We start from the raw sequence: 17613 nt of genomic DNA, 5'->3' as shown, positions 1-17613 counted from the left end.
TTTTGCGGTACGCGGGCCTCTCACTGTTGTGGCCTCTCCCGTTGTGGAGCACAGGCTCCGGACGCGCAGGCTCAGCGGCCATGGCTCACGGGCCCAGCCGCTCCGCGGCATGTGGGATCTTCCCGAACCGGGGCACGAACCCGTGTCCCCTGCATCGGCAGGCGGACTCTCAACCACTGCGCCACCAGGGAAGCCCTAGAGACACTTTTGATTGTCATATTTTGGCAGGATTGGGAGGTACTACAGGCATCTAATTGTCAGAAGCCAGGGATGGTGCTAAACATCACGCTGCCACTGCTCTGCATCAAAGAAGTATCCGGCTCCAAATACCAATAGTGCCAAGTTTGAGAAAACGTGCATGTACCCTTGAGGGGTAGAATGAAAAGAGGCACAGGAGAGGCTTCTGGGGCGCTGGTAATGTCAAGTTCCTTGACCTGGGTGCTGGTTTCATAATGATATTCAATTAGTAAAGATTCATCAAACTGTGCACTTGATATATGCACTTTTCTGCATATATATATATATATATATATATACACACACACATATATATATATATATCTTAATTTAATAAAAGCAGAGAGTGTGTGCCTGACACTGTCGAGTATTTATATTCTTTATTCAAAATCTGATAATTTGGGTGATATTATTTTTAATCTAGAAATGAAGAAACTGGGGCTCCAGGAAGATTAGTGTGCTGCCCAGACATACAGTAAATTACCACCATAGTACCCAATCTTGGACTTGAACCTCTCTCTTTCTAGCTCCAGGTCATTGAGGTCACCCAAGCCAATAACAATCAAATGTTAATGAAAGGCAGTTGGAGGAAGGGAACTGGTTTTCATTTCGATATAGTCCAAATCTGGGCTCAACCAGCCCTCTGAGTTTTTAAATCCCCCCTTTTAAATTGCCTGTTTCAGGACGTGTAAAATGTTTGCCATCTTTGAGTTAGAGAATTGACAGCTGTAAAAGAGAGAAAGTGAGTGAAACACAGATTAAATAAGGTAACAATTGTATAGTTTATCAGTTTACGCTTCACAAATTTGCATGCCATCCTTTCACAGGGGCTGTGCTAATCTCTGTATCATTCCAATTTTAGTACATCAGTCTTTTATTTTTTTAATGTTTTATTTTTTTAACATCTTTGTTGGAGTATAATTGCTTTACAATGTTGTGTTAGTTTTTGCTGTTTAACAAAGTGAATAAGCTATACATACACATATATTCTCAAATCCCCTCCCTCTTGCATCTCCCTCCCACCTTCCCTAGCCCAACCGTCTAGGTGGTCACAAAGCACTGAGCTGATCTCCCTGTGTTATGAGGCTGCTTCCCACTAGCTATCTATTTTACATTTAGTAGTGTATATATATCCATGCCACTCTCTCACTTCAACCCAGCTTATCTTTCCCCCTCCCCGTGTCCTGAAGTCCATTCTCTACGTCTGCATCTTTATTCCTGTCTTGCCCCTTGGTTCTTCAGAACCATTTTTTTTTTTAGATTCCATATATATGTGCTAGCATATGGTATTTGTTTTTCTCTTTCTGATTTACTTCACTCTGTATGACAGACTCCAGGTCCATCCACCTCACTACAAATAACTCAATTTTGTTGCTTTTTATGGCTGAGTAATATTCCATTGTATATATGTGTCACATCTTCTTTATCCATTCAACTGTCGATGGACACTTAGGTTGTTTCCATGTCCTGGCTATTGTAAATAGTGCTGCAATGAACATTGTGGTACATGTCTCTTTTTGAATTATGGTTTTCTCAGGGTATATATGCCCAGTAGTGCGATTGCTGGGTCGTATGGTAGTTCTAGTTTTAATTTTTTAAGGAATCTCCGTACTGTTCTCCACAGTGGCTGTATCAATTTACATTCCCACCAACAGGGCAAGAGGGTTCCCTTTCTCCACACCCTCTCCAGCATTTATTGTTTGTAGATTTTTTTTTAATTTATTTTTTTATTTTTGGCTGCGTTGGGTCTTCCTTGCTGTGCAAGGGTTTTCTCTAGTTGCAGCGAGTGGGGGCCACTCTTCATTGCGATGAGCTGGCTTCTCATTGTGGTGGCTTATCTTGTTGTGGACCATGGGCTCTAGGCGCGCAGGCTTCAGTAGCTATGGTGCATGGGCTTAGTTGCTCCGCAGCAATGTGGGATCTTCCCGGACCAGAGCTCGAACCCGTGTCCCCTGCAACGGCAGGTGGATTCCTAAACACTGCACCACCAGGGAAGTCCCTATTTGTAGATTTTTTGATGATGGCCATTCTGACCGGTGCAAGAATATACAATGGAGAAAAGACAAGCTCTTCAATAAGTGGTGCTGGGAAAACTGGACAGCTACATGTAAAAGAACGAAATTAGAACACTCCCTAACACCATAGACAAAAATAAACTCAAAATGGATTAAAGACCTAAATGTAAGGCCAGACACTACAAAACTCTTAGAGGAAAATATAGGTGGAACACTCTATGACATAAATCACAGCAAGATCCCTTTTGACCCACCTCCTAGAGAAATGGAAATAAAAACAAAAATAAACAAATGGGATCTAATGAAACTTAAAAGCTTTTGCACAGCAAAGGAAACCATAAGCAAGATGAAAAGACAACCCTCAGAACGGGAGAAAATATTTGCAAACCAAGCAACTGACAAAGGATTCATCTCCAAAACACACAAGTAGCTCATGCAGTTCAATATCAAAAAAACAAACAACCCACTCCAAAAATGGGCAGAAGACCTAAATAGACATTTCTCCAAAGAAGATATACAGATTGCCAACAAACACATGAAAGGATGTTCAACATCACTAATCATTAGAAAAATGCAAATCAAAGCCTCCCACTTCTTATACCAGATTCGCGTCCAGCAACCTCCAGTTTCTGCCTGGGTGCAGCCCAACATAGAGTCTACGTAACATACAGGTGATTCATGCCTCGACTAAATAAAACCAATCTGCAGTCTCTCTTCACTGTGCCAGGAATGTTCCACTTGTCCCTGTTAACTTTGCTTGGCTGGACCACTGCTCTGGGTTGTGCAGACCTTTTGGGGATAAAAATGCCCAAACAAAAACAAACTCACAGCAAGCATTTATTGGGTAGATGCATACTGAGTCAGTTATGGCAGCTATTTATTATGCAGTTAAACAAATGATTTCATGTGTTTTCACTTTTCCAACCAGTTGTTTTGATCTGATAATGAAAATACATGGAGGGTAGAAGCTTGTATGTATTATTGTAATGAATTAAGGGAATGGAAAACCAACTGAAATTTTAGCATTTTTCAGCCTATAAAGACTAGCTTAATAAAACATTTCCCAGAGAAAAGCTGGATCAGAAATAAATGAGTCGGATTCTGGCAATGAGCACGCTACTGACACTGGGCTCCTAGAAAAACACACCCTGCACCCTGATGTTTCAAATGCAGCAAGAGACAAACTTCTAATAGTTTACCTGAAAACACAGTTCTTGGGTTCTTAATTGGAGTCTTTGCATCAATTTTTGGAGATATGTGAAATTTCACAAAAACGTACGACTATACATGTGTATGTATATACATACTGAAGGAGTACAGAATATACCATTGTGACACAAAAATTATTTGGAGCTGAAGACATTTGAGAATCAACAGATGATTTCTTTTTTTTTTACGAACTCCTTTATCTGACTGAAAGCAGAGCTTCCCAAAAGAACTCAGTTGTTTTAAATCCCCTGCCAAAGAGCAAACTAGGAAGGTTGACTCTTATCATCAGGGACAATGAAAAGGCACCACACCTAGACAGACATTGCCACAAAACTATTCTATCTCCCATCTGTCTATTCTCCTAAGGGCCCATCTAATTTTCCTAAAAGTCATCTGATTTCCCATGTGCTATTCCTCCCTTCTCCCCTCTAACAAGTCATTTGTCTTCCCATTTTACATGCCCTTCGCCTCCTTCCCTTCGCCTCTTAAGATGGTGTTTAAGTCCCAAATTCAACCGCCCTCTTTGAGTCGCATTTCTTTGTGAACTCCCTTACATGGTTAAAATCTGTTCTTTCTCTTGTTTATCTGTTAGTTGAGTTTAATTTGTAGGCCTCCAACTACTGAGCCTAAGAAGGTAAAGTTTTCACTTCAGCAATATATATATATATATATATGCATATATATGTATATACATACACTCTCATCTATATCATCTATATTTATATCTATCATCTATCTCTATCATCCATTTATCATCTATCTATCTACCTATCTATCATCATCTATCTCTATTTCTTCCCATGGGAGAGAAGACACATAGCCTTTCTCAGGAACCACAAAAATTCCATCACCTTTTTGCTCTACAAGCTTTAATATGTGAAAAGGGAAAAAAAATAACTCATGTGAGAGATGTTGTCCTAGGATGCCAGGCTCAATGAACCTAAGTATAAACTGTAAAAAGTTAAAATTTTCTGGAACACTTAGGATCCTGAGGTTTTATGGGTCAGTTTGCTCATGCAAAGCAACTTTTTAATGCTTCATCATGTAATCAGTTAGAAGTCATTTTTAGTACTCCTGATAATAAAGATTTTCTAAAACTGATGGTTGATTTAACATGAAATCGAATACTCAAAGGCAATAAGATTATGTAAGAACTGCCTTCTTTGGGTTTATCGTTTAAAGTGACTCCCAACTTTTACACAATTTTAAAGGTTTATTTGAAGGGGTTCTCTCTTTTCATGTTTAAAATACTTAACAGTGATTGGTCTTGGTTTCTTTCATTGTAAATTAGGGATAAAATTGTCATGCTTCATCGTTTTTCTTTTCTTTTTAGGAAACATGCAGGAAATTACATTAGTCTTAAGTTCAGGGAATTTCACAAAGTGAACAAGTTCATGTAACTAGAGTCCAAACCAAAACAACTGACCATTACCATCATCCCAGGAGCCCACTCATAGATTCTTTTAGTCACTATCCCCACAGCCTCCTGACTTCTAACACCATAGACTGTATTCTCCCTGTTTTTGAACTTGACATAAATGAAATCATACATTGCATTTATCTGTGCATCTGTCTTGTTCCTTTTGCTCAACATTATTTGTGAATTTTTTCCATGTTGTTGCATGTAAGTTTTTCATTTCATTTCTCTATGTATTCCATTGTAGAGTCACAATTTACTGATCAACCCAGCGATTGATGGGTATCTATCTATATCTATCTATCTATCTATCTATCTATCTATCTATATCTATCTATTTATCATTCTATATACTGTTTCCAGTTTGGAATTATACAAGTAGCGCTGCTACAAATATTCTCGGGCATGCCTTTTATTGACATGTACATATCTATTGGTTATAAACCTAAGAGTAGATCTGGGGGAAGGGTCATAGGGTATTCATATAGCCAGCTTTAATAGATACTGCCAACCAGTTTTCCAAAGTGGTTGTACCAATTCATGTTCCCACCCACCAGCAAGTATGAGAATTTTTTCCCCATATTCTTGAGAATGTTTAATATTGACTTTCCTACTTTAGTTATTCTGGCTTTGTGCAATTGTATCATTTTGTGATTTCAGATTGCATTTGCCTGATGACTAATGCTGTTAAGCACCTTTTTATATATTTTCTGGCCATTTGGATAGGCTCATTTGTACAGTGCCTGTTCAAGTCTTTTGCCCATTTTTCTACTGGGTTATCGGCCTTTTCATTGTAGAAATTCTTTACATATTCCGGATAAGGATCCTTTGTCAGTTTACATATAGAGATTGCATATCTTCTCCCACTTTGTGGCTTATTTTTACACTCAGTCATATTTTTTGAGGAAAAGATTAATTGTAATGATCAACAACTTAACAATATTTTCCCTTTATGATTAGCATCTTGTCTCCAGTTTAAGAAATCTTTTTGCTTACCACATAGATGTGAAAATATTTTCCTATGTCTTTTTCTGAAATCTTTATTTTGCCATCCACTTTTGGACCTGCGAACTCATATGGAATTGATTCTTGTAAATTATATATGGAAGAGGTCGATTCATTTTATCCACATGGATACTAAAATAACCCAGCATCATTTTCCAAAAAGGTCTTTTCCCTACGCATTGCAAATATGTTACCTTTGACATAAATTAGGTCACAGGTTACCAAATATGTGTGGGTCTGCTTCTGGTCTTTTCTACTTCTTTGATCTATTTGTCCACGCTTGTGCCAATACCACATTGTCTTAGTTACAATAGCTTTGTAATACATCTGGACATCTGCTAGTTACTACCTGTAAGATTGCTTTGACTATTCTTGAACTCTTGTATTTCCATATACATTTTAGAGTCAGCTGATTAATTTCTGCAAAAAAAAAAAAAAAAAAAAACCTCTAATTTTTACCAGGCTTACATTCAATCTACTGACATCTTAATATATTGAACTTCTAATCCATGAACCCCATCATTTGTATATCTTCTTCCTTTCATTAATATTCTTCTGTTAGAGGCTTATATATCTTTCATAATTTTACATTTATATTCATAAGGGATTTTGGTAAGTAATTTTCCATTCTTGTGTCATCTTGTTGGGTTTGGGGATGAAGATTATCCTGGCCTCATAAAATGTGTAGAAGAGTGTAATCTTTTTTGCTGTTTTCTAGGAGAGTTTGTATAAGATCGGTGTTTTTTTTTTTTTTTTTTTAATAAGTATTTAGAGGGAATATCATAGTTGCTTTTCAAAAACTTATTAAATGTGTTATTACATATAAAGCACCTAGAAAGTATCTGGCATTTGATAAGTGCTATAAAATGTTAACCGTTCTGATGTGCTTGACTATCGATTTTCCTGTGTAAATTATTACATTAAAATGCCGGAACAGAATGGCAGGTTTTATACAAAGAGACCTATATAAAGAGGTAATGTGCTTTAAGCCATTCTTGAGAAGTCACCCTTCAACTTTTATTCAATTTTCAATTGACTACTCATTATATTTTCAGAGAATATTCTATTTCGATTTTTCAACCATTCTGTTGCCATAAAAGTTAGATTAAGACTACATAAATGAGAGATGGGTTTTGACAGAACATAATTTTAAATAATGAATATAGTTAACTCCATCTCATACTCATGAAGAACTTTTTGTAGCTGATGGGTATACACTGAGTTCATGACACATCTAATTTTTTCTCTTACTACAATCATCCTGTAGCCCTTCTTTCATTCCCAACCTCTGCCCTCTCTCCCCCGTCTCCCTCCAGTGGAAATTTGCAAAGTTACCTCCATTCAGTCTCCACATTCTGACATCCACTCACGTCTCAACCCCGATCTTTTCTACTCCTACCGCTCCCCTGAAATGACTCGTTGCCAAGGTCCTCCCAAACTGCCATGTCATTACGGTCATCATTCTGTCCTCAATCTATGTGATCACAGTGGCATTTAGCACTACCGACCACATCTTTCTGGAAACATGCTCTATCCTTGAATTCTATGACAGCATATGCTTACTGCTTTCCTATTTAATTCAATTTCTATTTACAGTCTTAGCTGACTAATCTTTATATATATATACATATATGTGTGTGTGTGTGTGTGTGTTTGTGTGTGTGCGTGTGTGTGTTGAGTTCAATCTCTTAAAGCATGTAGCTTCATTCATCTTCTATGACTGTTGGCCCTTAAATGTCTCTCTCTCAAGTACAGTGTATTTCTTTTAGCTCCATTTCAGTCACCTCATAGACATCCCCGTTTGGAGGTTTCTCAAGCATCCCAAATTCAACGCCATCTAAAATTGGGCCCCTGCAGTTCTTCCCCTGGCTGCTCTTACAATCCTCTCTCTTGGTAAAAGGCAAGATGATCTTTCCAGACCCAGAGACAAGAGGACTGAGTGCCATCCTTGATCTACTCTCTCCCTCACCCCATAGTCAAGCAACTGTGAAGTCCTGCTCACTTTAATCTCTTAACCATTCTCTGATTTCACTTACATGTGTTTCTTTTTCCAGTGCCCTTATTTGAAAGTCCAGGCAAACATTAACTTATCAGGAGCTCTACAACTGGCTCTTCTCTGGTCATTCATAATTGCTTGTGTACCCACTGCAGTCAGAATGATCTCTTTAAAAGCTGAATCTGAGAATGTCATGCCATTGCTTGAAAATATCTGTTTAATGTCTGGCTCTACCAAGGGAATGTACTCTGTTTTGTTCAAGTATATCATCAACATTCAATATATGTTTGTTCAGTGATAAATAATAAGAAAAGGAATCAAAAATTGTTTTACAACCTACAAATAAACGTTATATTTTCCTTTGACATGTAGGTAAGGACTTCTCCAAATATGACACTGTTTAGTTTAAAAGTTTATAATCAACATGGCCAGAGCTTATAAATAATATCACATAGTATGAGGTGTGCACTTAATGCAAGAAATTATTTCCTGGGATTGAGCACACTAATTTATCCAGCTCAGGCCTCTGTTCTGAGAATCACACATGAAAGGGCAGAGAAAGAAATGTTTTCTATGACCTGGTCAGTTAATCATATATTTTCTGAGTGACTACTAGATGCCAGATAGGATGGGCTATCCAGTGGAGGGAAGTGGGAGTCAAGGCCTCTGGTAATTATGAGCGATGGCAGAATACGGCAGATGCCAGAAAGATATCTAAGATGTCGGGGTGCAAAAGAGAAAGGTGGACTCTAATCCAGCCAAGGAACTAAGAAAACCAGTGTGGGTAGGAGACTTCTGAAAGCTCTGAAGGAGGTTAGAATTAATTTGGATAGAAACTGGGGAGAAAGTATTTACAGGGAAAAGAATAATCCGAATGAATATTGACCTGGCATAATGTAATTGGCACCATTACCTTGACTTGTGAGAGGTTACAGAGGCCTCAGCTTGGGCGGTGGCTTGGGTGGTCGCGAATGGAAATGTACAAAACATAAACGGACAAGATAATGTGTCAACACTGATCTACCAGATTTTATGGGTTGGGAGATGGTGATAAAAGCACGAGGAATGAAAAAAGGGATGCCAAGGGCCTCCCAGCCCATGAGATGCCTGTGCCAATAAGGAATAACAAAGCTAGAAGGAGACTGTGGGGTTAGGGGTCCTGCACACATGGAGGGAAAGGTAATGCTGAATTTCCGAACTGCTGAGGAAGAGATGCCTGTAAGACACCAAGCAGGACTGGAAGAACCAGGAGAGCTTGGCCAGACTTCAACATTCCTACTAAATTATCTTTAATCATCACACTGTGAAATCATAATCCATAAATTTTATCTAAAGCATCCCCAAATCTTTCATACGAGTTTGACTACTTGTATGAATCTTAACATTGCACTTGCAGATAGCATTCATTTTTAACATCCCATGCCTACTTAATTAACAACTGCTTTCCATACAGTTTGTTAAAGGTTCATTCTGTCCTTGCTCTTGCATCCCAGCTACTGTTTGTGTCCTAAACTTAATGCTGAAAATTCCAGTCGGACTACAGAAGAGATAAGTCTAACTAATGATGCCTTCTTTTCAGGCGAATTATTTCATTTTGAAATTCTATTGCAAGAGAATAACAATAAAGTATTGGTTCCACTTTTAAATAAATAAGGGGTTATTTTGCTGCTGAAAGTTTTCATTCAAATGACTGATCAGATCTCACGTGTCTGTTTAAAAATGTCTGACTTAGGTCCTTACAAAATGACAGACTATGATAAACTAGATGGTAGTTGGGAGTGAGACAATGAGGCATTGTTTACACAGAAGATTAACTGGTTTAACAAAAGAGGTTCTTGGGTATCTATTGTATGTACAACTCAGAGATTTACTGGAGCTTTTATAATTTCTGCAAGGTTCTTTTTCAGCCAGCTTCATTAACTTGAAGTAAATCAAATCATGCAGAAATCTGGCTCAGCCAGAAAGCAACCCAGGAAGATAGAATATGAAGAAAAACAGACACAGGATGATAAGGTTTAGAATCTTTGGCATTTTTCATAAACATTTTGTTTGAAGATTATTAAATTACAACCCAGAGAGAGAGAGAGGAAAAAAAAACAAAACAGTAAAACTCACTATTAGATCTTTTTACCTCAACTTTTCTTTACAATACATATATATATATTATATATATATAAATCTGCACATACAAAGTACGTGTCAACAAAATACAGTCTTTACAACTTAAACATTATTTGAACAGAAAGGTATTTGTATACATTTTATATATGCATAAAAATTGGGATTTTTACTTGGAGGGGGTTACAGTGAAACGATGAAGGCTGATATACTCAAAAAGACTTTGGGGGGGTACTTTTCTGGGAATGGGGTTCTGAGATATATTTTTATTATGTGTAGCCTATTTTGCTCAGGAACAAAAGATCCATTTGGATTGCTACAGCATTTTCACTTTCTTAAAAACGCAGGCAAATGAAGGGAGTATGACAATCAGATAAGCAGCCTCGTACATTGGTCCCTTGCTGCTCAGCCTTTATCTTTCAAAACACTTCTCAGAATTCATTCATTCATTCCCCTCCCCCTCTTTCTCAAGCTATAATATTGAGATTTTACTTGGGAGATAAGCAAAAAGTCAAGTCAGAAGAAATGGCTATTTGAGGCAACCACATACTTTCAGGAAACCTTCAGGTTTGGGGTGAATGATCCCTTGGGGCCTTCCTGGGACATCCATTGCCAGCAACGGACCATGATGCAGGTTGGCATCCAGCACCAAGCAGCTTACTGAAATTTTACATATAGGTCTTTGGTAATTAAAGCTGAAAGATCCCTAAAGAATTGGGCTAATCCTGGTAATTATTTTAAAAAATCTATTTATAATATATATTATTTGGGTGGACGGTGACTATCTATCAAGGACTTGTTAACTCAGAGAAGAAAACGGACTCATGAACAATCATCTGAAAGGAGTGTAGGGGTGGGGAGTGAAAATAACTGAATCTTAATGAGAATCTGTTGGATGTGTGAAAACGAGTTCAAAGTCATGCTCGAATCCAAGTGGCCTCCTGGCTGTTCTCAAGGAGGGTGCTCAGACCCATGGAAGCCTTGCTTTATCTCCTACTTGAGAAGGGATGTTAGTCTTTTACCATCTCTGGGTTGTTCCCTTTTGCTGGGCTGACTCAAGATGCAACCAGGACACCCCTGCACATGGATGCACACACATGTGCGTGCATCTGTGCCACGAAGAAGGGGGAGGATACAGACAGGGCTCCACACAGCACGCATTTCAGACTGACACCACGGATACCACTGAACGAGAGAGGATATTGGTCTAATCAGCCCAACACGGAATCGGGTGCTGGCGTCCAAGGTCGGTGTGTGTCCTAGAGTGCGCTGCGCTTCTTCCGAAGGGGGCTCTGGCTGCTGCCGGGCTTCAACTCTGCATACTGCACCTGTGAAAACAGACAGACGTGACACTGGCAGTTAGGTAACCCTAGCTCACCACAGTGTGCTAATGGCTCCCCGAGGACACACCAAGGCAAAGGAAGGAAGGTTCAAAGGTAATGAATCATTTTCTAAACACAGGAACATGGAGGGATTAATTGCAGGAAGGATTTGAAGAGTCATGCATCATTTCTTGAAACCAAAATATTAAAAGCAGATTTTTCTAATGAGATGCATGGGTTTCTGGGTTTCTACCTGCTCTCGGCACTGCTAGATGGTTTTAGTTCTGTGTATGCCCGTGTTCAACCAGAAAAGAGCTTAATAACAGCCTCTTGGGAACGTTTATCTTAGTATATGATACAGCAACTTACTAAGAATTATTCATTTAGAAATATCTAAAATCTTGGGGAAAAAAATCTCTGCCAATTACATACATTTCTTTTGCCAGAGGGGGGAGAGATGTTGAAATTAACGCTGGCCCCAGACTAATAAAGATTTCTCTTATAAATGAATTTCATTTACAGTGTAATGGCTAAAACATCTGTGACAAATATAAGCACGTGGGGAGTCCCCAGTGGCAAACTGTCTACTGTGTTATTAGCAAGTGCTCTTGGAGATACACGGAGATCTTGCTAGCTTACTGTACATCTTCCTCAAATGCTGTTTTGTTGTATCCCTCTGTATTCACGCCAACTCCAACTGGATGACCTAGCTCAGGGCTGGTGCCCAAACTGTGCACAGATAATCCTTAGTGGGGGCTTGATGGGAATTTCCATTCTTCAAGGATGCAGGCACAAACTCATATTGTGACTCAAGTGATGGTATGTTGCAGTCGTATTGCTTTGGTGTGTGGGCTTTGATAGGCTGATGGTGGAATGGCTTTATTTAAAGTATTGTATTACAGACCACATGTGCTCACTATTTTGAGTATTTGTGCCAAACTCCCCAAGGACATCCTACCCCATCACATAAACTGAGCTACACTTGGTGGAAAGCAGATATGTGAAAAAAGCATGCTTTCTTTAGAGTGTCTTGTGAAGGTCCCCTAGGGGATGACACGCCTGCCAATCTTCAAGGCCAAACAAACAGGGGCCAAGTTACTATTTTACAATCATGCAATGCAATGTTAGCAAGGAAATTCATATTTATAGAATGCATTTTAATAGATAATTATAACATTAAATGAAGGTTAAAAGATAAAGCATCACAAGATCTATTTTAATCTCTAGAAGTTGGAAGAGGAAAGAAACTCTCTGGGGCCTTTCAGCCTTACGTCTCCGCAATCCACCCGGAGCTGCTGGGAAATGAATTATGGTACAGTGGCCCAGAAATTGATACTTGATTTGGGATTCTCTCAGACAATAAAAGATTGTGTCTTTGATCGTCATGATGGCATTTCATGCCACGGTCTCCCCATCTACCTATTCTATGATTTCTCTTCTCCATTAGAGAGGTCTTTGCCTGTCCTCCCGCCTCTGGATTTATAGCAGCCTGATCTGCAGGGGCCTGAATTAGGCTGCTCTATGGACTTTCCAGTATTGTTGCCTTGGTTAACCTCTGTGTATCCAAAGAAAAGGGACACTACTGGACTAAGTGACCATTACCTGTGAATAATACTTCTGACTGATCTCAAATTATTGCATGCTGTCTCTGCCTCTATGTGTATTAGAGTAAGTGGGGGCTTTGCCCTCAGCATCTTTAAGTCTTCAAAGGGAAAGGGATAGGAGGGTGGCCTAGGAGATAATCGGGGCAAAGAAGAATCAAAAGAGTAATCCTCTTGCCCCCTACTTCCCGTAGAATGCCTGCCATCCGGAAGAGGAGGAAAATAAGCAGGCCTCCCCCAGCTCTGGATCTCACGTTCTCCTACTCGCTGAGCCCATCTTATCCTCTTTGGGAAGGCAAACGATCAGAAAAGGGACAAACCTCACTGCACTACAGCCTCACAGTGTGAGTTCCAGATCATTCTTAAGTAGCTCTTTTTCAGGATAATTTTCCCCAATCATCTCATGCTTCTGGACAAAGGTTTTCTTGCCACCTCTTTGCAAGGCTGGCCTCTTTAAGGATTTTCTGATTCGTTATCTCAATGACTCACACAAGCACAGCCCTGTGCTCCTCTGGCTCTGAGGCAGGCCAGACTTCAGGGTCGGGGCCCCTGTTGGGGGTGAGCGTTCATTACATACCTTTTGAACATCAGACGGTACTCTGGAGAGGAAGTCTAGTAGCTCATTATTGTCGATGGCGTAGGGATTTCGAAACTTCTTAGTAAATTTATTTATGCCTGAAAAACAGAAATATCAGGAGATCTCTGTCTGTCTGCTGATGTCTCTCTATCCATCTATCTATCTTTAAAAACTCACCTGACTGGGAGAGGGGAAGCAATCACAAGTAAAAATTAGTGTGAAAACAATTACTGGACCTCAAGTCATGCACACGTTGCTGTCATGTGGAATCATTCACAAATGTCTCTTCTTGGAGGAAGGAAAGGGGGATCATTGGAGATGGGCTTTGCCTTCTTCAGCTGTGAAAATCCCATTACAATTCCATCAGCAGGGCGGCAGAAACACACACTAAAACTGTGGAGCTCACTGGTTTTTTGGACGACACTGATTAACAGCCTCCTCTGCTAGGAAAATGAATGTCCCAGATGGGAAAAGGCCTTCACTAGCCCAAACAAGTCTCTGCTTGGGAGCTCTGGACCAAACCTAGCAGCGGGAGGTGGAGGGTGGGAGTTGTTTTTCTGTTGTTAAAAAGAACCCACAAGAAATCTATCTCCCGCCCCCCCGTCCAACTCATTTTCACAGGTTTCTCTTCTCTCACTGCAGAACAGAACTTGACATGTTGATTTTACTTTGATGCTGCAGGAAACTGTGAAAAGTTATTATTGGAAAATTATCTTACTGTGGTTGCTAGCTTAATTTATGGACCGTGGCACTGGTGCGAGGGTTTGGCTAGGCCATGAAGTCGGTGCTGATTTAGGACAACGGTAATTAGAAGGGGGTGTGACGTTTAACTTGTCCTTGGTGGCGGCACCTTGGGCACGTGGGCACGTCCAGGACAAGCTCTGCCCACGGTTCCCTCTTCAGAGGGAGGCGCCCCTCCACCAGCTTTTGTCTCCTACTCTGCTCCTAGGAGCTTCTTGGAGGTGTGTGTGCCTGTAGCCAGAGTTTATAAACGTGGTCTTTTCACTAAATGTCAACCCTTTGTGCCGAGTCTTAGAAGCAGAAGGTGGCCTTCTGAAGTTTGCCCACAGAGTGCTTGTTTATTAAGGACCATATCTGAAGTCCTTGTCAATCTCCGTGATGCTGAATGTTCACGTTGGTGGTACCCTGACTGGCTCTTACTCTGAAGGCAAGGTAACATTTACCTGTTCAATAGTCTACAACACAGTAGAGGTTTGATGTTTTTCTTCTCTCATTAAATATTATTTTGCCTTCATCTAAGAACTGGACTTTCGGCATGCCATTACACCTGACACAATGCCAAACTCCTGGTAGTTTCTTTAGAGAGGGTCGGGTTCACATCTGCTTGGCAAATGGGACCTGGCCATGTTCATAAGTCAAGGGTGCTTGTTGACTGGGCTGGGGAAGACTTCCTGCAAATAGCCCACTTTTTCTCAAGTCAAAGCCACTCTATGCCTTTCTTCCCTCTACCTCCACAGGCAGCTTCATGTTTCTAGCTAAAATTTCCCCCAGTGTTCCTTTAAAATACTCTCCACTGTGTTATTCTAAAGACATTTAATTGTAGCATGGGCTTTCTGGCAAAAGAAAACAGACAAGGCAAAATGATGAAGGGAGACAAAGACGTATTGAGGAAAGATATATCTTCTATTGTTAATTATATATAGTGTGCGCATCTGGAGTCTTTACAATGAACAGCCAGGAAGGGATAATATCACAGCCGATCAAAACACTGCATTCTTAGTCACTGAGTAGATTATAAACCTGCCCAGTAGCTCAAACGCACCAATAAGGGCGGAAGAAGTCCACAAAGCACTCCGACAGTCTATGTTTGAAAAACTTTGTTAGAATAAAAATTATAAGGAACTCAGATTGTGTGCTTCAAAAGCACATCTTGTTTTTTTTAAGATGTCACAGGCTCAAATGTCAGTAATTCCACCATATTATCTACAGTGTAAAACCAAGTGTCAAGAGGGGATCATAGAGCCTGTGGTCATCTTTAAAGGGCAACTGGGCAAGGAACAAGGGTTTGGGAACAAGAATAGCTGGGTTCCAGTTCTGGCCTCACCATGTACTATTAGCTGTAGTTTCAGACAAATTACTTAACCTCCCTGAACCTTAGATTTCTTATATTAAAATTTGAATAATAAAGACCTATATTATATAGTTCCTTGGGTTGAAGGGAGAATCACATTGGACAACAAAGGCAAGAGGATTCTATAATCTGAAATTCCACCACAATGAAGGGGGCTACCATCATTACTGTAGATGTCAATAACCCAAGAAAACAAAGCAGGCGGTGATGGAAAAGTCTTTATACTGGCAGGTATGTGACTACATACCAAATTTGGAAGTTGTGGGTTTCTCCAGTAGCATGCTAGATGTACCTTTAGATTTTTTCACCTAAACAATACAGATAGAGCATATCTGCCGTAAATTTTTATGTTTTTTTTTTAGCCAAAGAAAGAAAGTGGGATTTAAATACCAAGGGATTAACATTTGGGAAAGACACTATAATTTAATGATGATAGATTGAATAGATCAGTGGATTGGAATGAGCCCTCTGGTTAAAAAAATAAATCACTCGGAGAAAGAGAGAGGAAAAATCGCATGGCTGCTTTGCACGTATGGTCACTAGGGAATAGACACTTGAAACTGAATTAGAACATTTTATGAGTGACTGGCATGTAGCCCTAACTGCAAAATACTGGTGGGGATGGGCGAGATGGGGCAGAGGGTCCCTGCTTGCTCCTGTATCAAACACTAAGTGTCTTCCATGTGATATATATTGCACTACCAAATGGAGGTACAAAGTTAAATAGTCACAGTTTCTTTCAAGCAGCTCAAAATCTGGCTTGGAGAGTTTGTAATCTACCTGGGAAATCAGAAGTGGCTAAGATCAGAACTGAAAAAGTATAATTAGAGCATCTATGATGAAGAACAGAATGGAAGGAATATGGAAACCTCTCAAAAGGTACAGAAAACCTCCATGGGATCTAATCCTCAAAGGTGCCTTGCCTTCTAGAAACACATACAACAAACAAATGACCAAGATTCAGTAGATACAGTTTTCTAGAGAAAATTCCAGACATCCCTCTTAAACCACTTCTAACTTAATTTTCATAATTACATTGCCAAATAAGAGAGGTGGTGAGCTCAAAAAATGCCATCTATGTAGATCACAGGTATTAAACTTGCAGACTCATCCACTTATAAAATATTTGCCAAGTACCCACTAAAGATCTATTACCTACATGTAGCTGCACTAGGAATTATACGGTTAAAGAGGAAAGAAAATATCTCACCATTTAAAACCTTACAATAAAGTTGGTGAGTCAAGGAATATTCCCCACAGCCATCATGAAATTAGGCTGCTTTCATAGACTTATGTTAAATAATTATGCTACTTAATAAATACTTATACAAAAATGTTATTTGGATGTAAAGAATAGGGAAATACAGAACACAGAGTTAAAAAATTTTGCTCCAAAAGGTTAAAAAACATCACACACAAAAATTTAAGGATCTTATCCACCACTTCAGGACTCAATGAAAATGAGTAACTTAGGATAAGAAATAGTCTTTTGATGCTTAATATGGTTAAAAGGAAAATTAGAAATTTAAGACGTACAAAGTTGTCTTCTTCTACATGATAAATTCTCTGCCAAGAATACGATCATGTAAGAGATGTGCAAAGGAAAGTCCTGGATCTGTGCTAGCTAATAACTAACTTGTCTTGGAAAAGAATAAGTCCTAACAGAATGGCAGAATATATTCCATGATGGTATGGCAGGTTTTACATGATGAGAAGAGGCAACAGGTCATGTGATAAGTCAAGGCTTATCTATGGTAAGCTCATCAATAAACTATAAACCTCTGTCTAAAACTAAAGAATGAGACACAGAACATAAAGATCAAAGGGTTATTTTCATCCAGGAGAGCATCTTAAACTCCATGCTATTTCATAATTTCATCCGTAAGTTGAACAATAAATAGAACAATGTCTCATTAAGTAGATGCAAAAAGTTGGTGTTGAAAAGCTGCCAAGAACTTGGAGGATAAGAGGAGAAGTCAAAGGGATGTGGGGTAAATTGAAAGATGGATTGGAATCCCAATACT

The 17613-nt window shown here is 39.4% G+C and overlaps 1 protein-coding gene and 1 non-coding gene across 2 annotated transcripts in view; both read right to left on the bottom strand.

Moving 5' to 3' along the window:
* Positions 1-1019: 1019 nt before the first annotated feature.
* LOC115861963 (U6 spliceosomal RNA) lies at positions 1020-1125 on the bottom strand. The gene has a single exon (XR_004042947.1). It is a non-coding gene; the product is annotated as a U6 spliceosomal RNA (small nuclear RNA).
* Positions 1126-10498: 9373 nt separating this feature from the next.
* MCTP2 (multiple C2 and transmembrane domain containing 2) overlaps positions 10499-17613 on the bottom strand; it is a 248854-nt gene continuing 241739 nt past the window's right edge. The window contains exons 21-22 of the mRNA XM_030873171.3: positions 13498-13595; positions 10499-11325 (exon numbers count right to left, since the gene is read on the bottom strand). Coding sequence (XP_030729031.2) covers positions 11257-11325; positions 13498-13595 — 167 coding nt within the window. The 3' untranslated portion in view covers positions 10499-11256. The remainder of the gene's footprint in view (positions 11326-13497; positions 13596-17613) is intronic.

Source organism: Globicephala melas, chromosome 2, assembly GCF_963455315.2.
Source record: "Globicephala melas chromosome 2, mGloMel1.2, whole genome shotgun sequence".
In the NCBI taxonomy this organism is placed as follows: domain Eukaryota; kingdom Metazoa; phylum Chordata; class Mammalia; order Artiodactyla; family Delphinidae; genus Globicephala; species Globicephala melas.
This window is presented reverse-complemented; position numbering and strand designations above follow the sequence as displayed.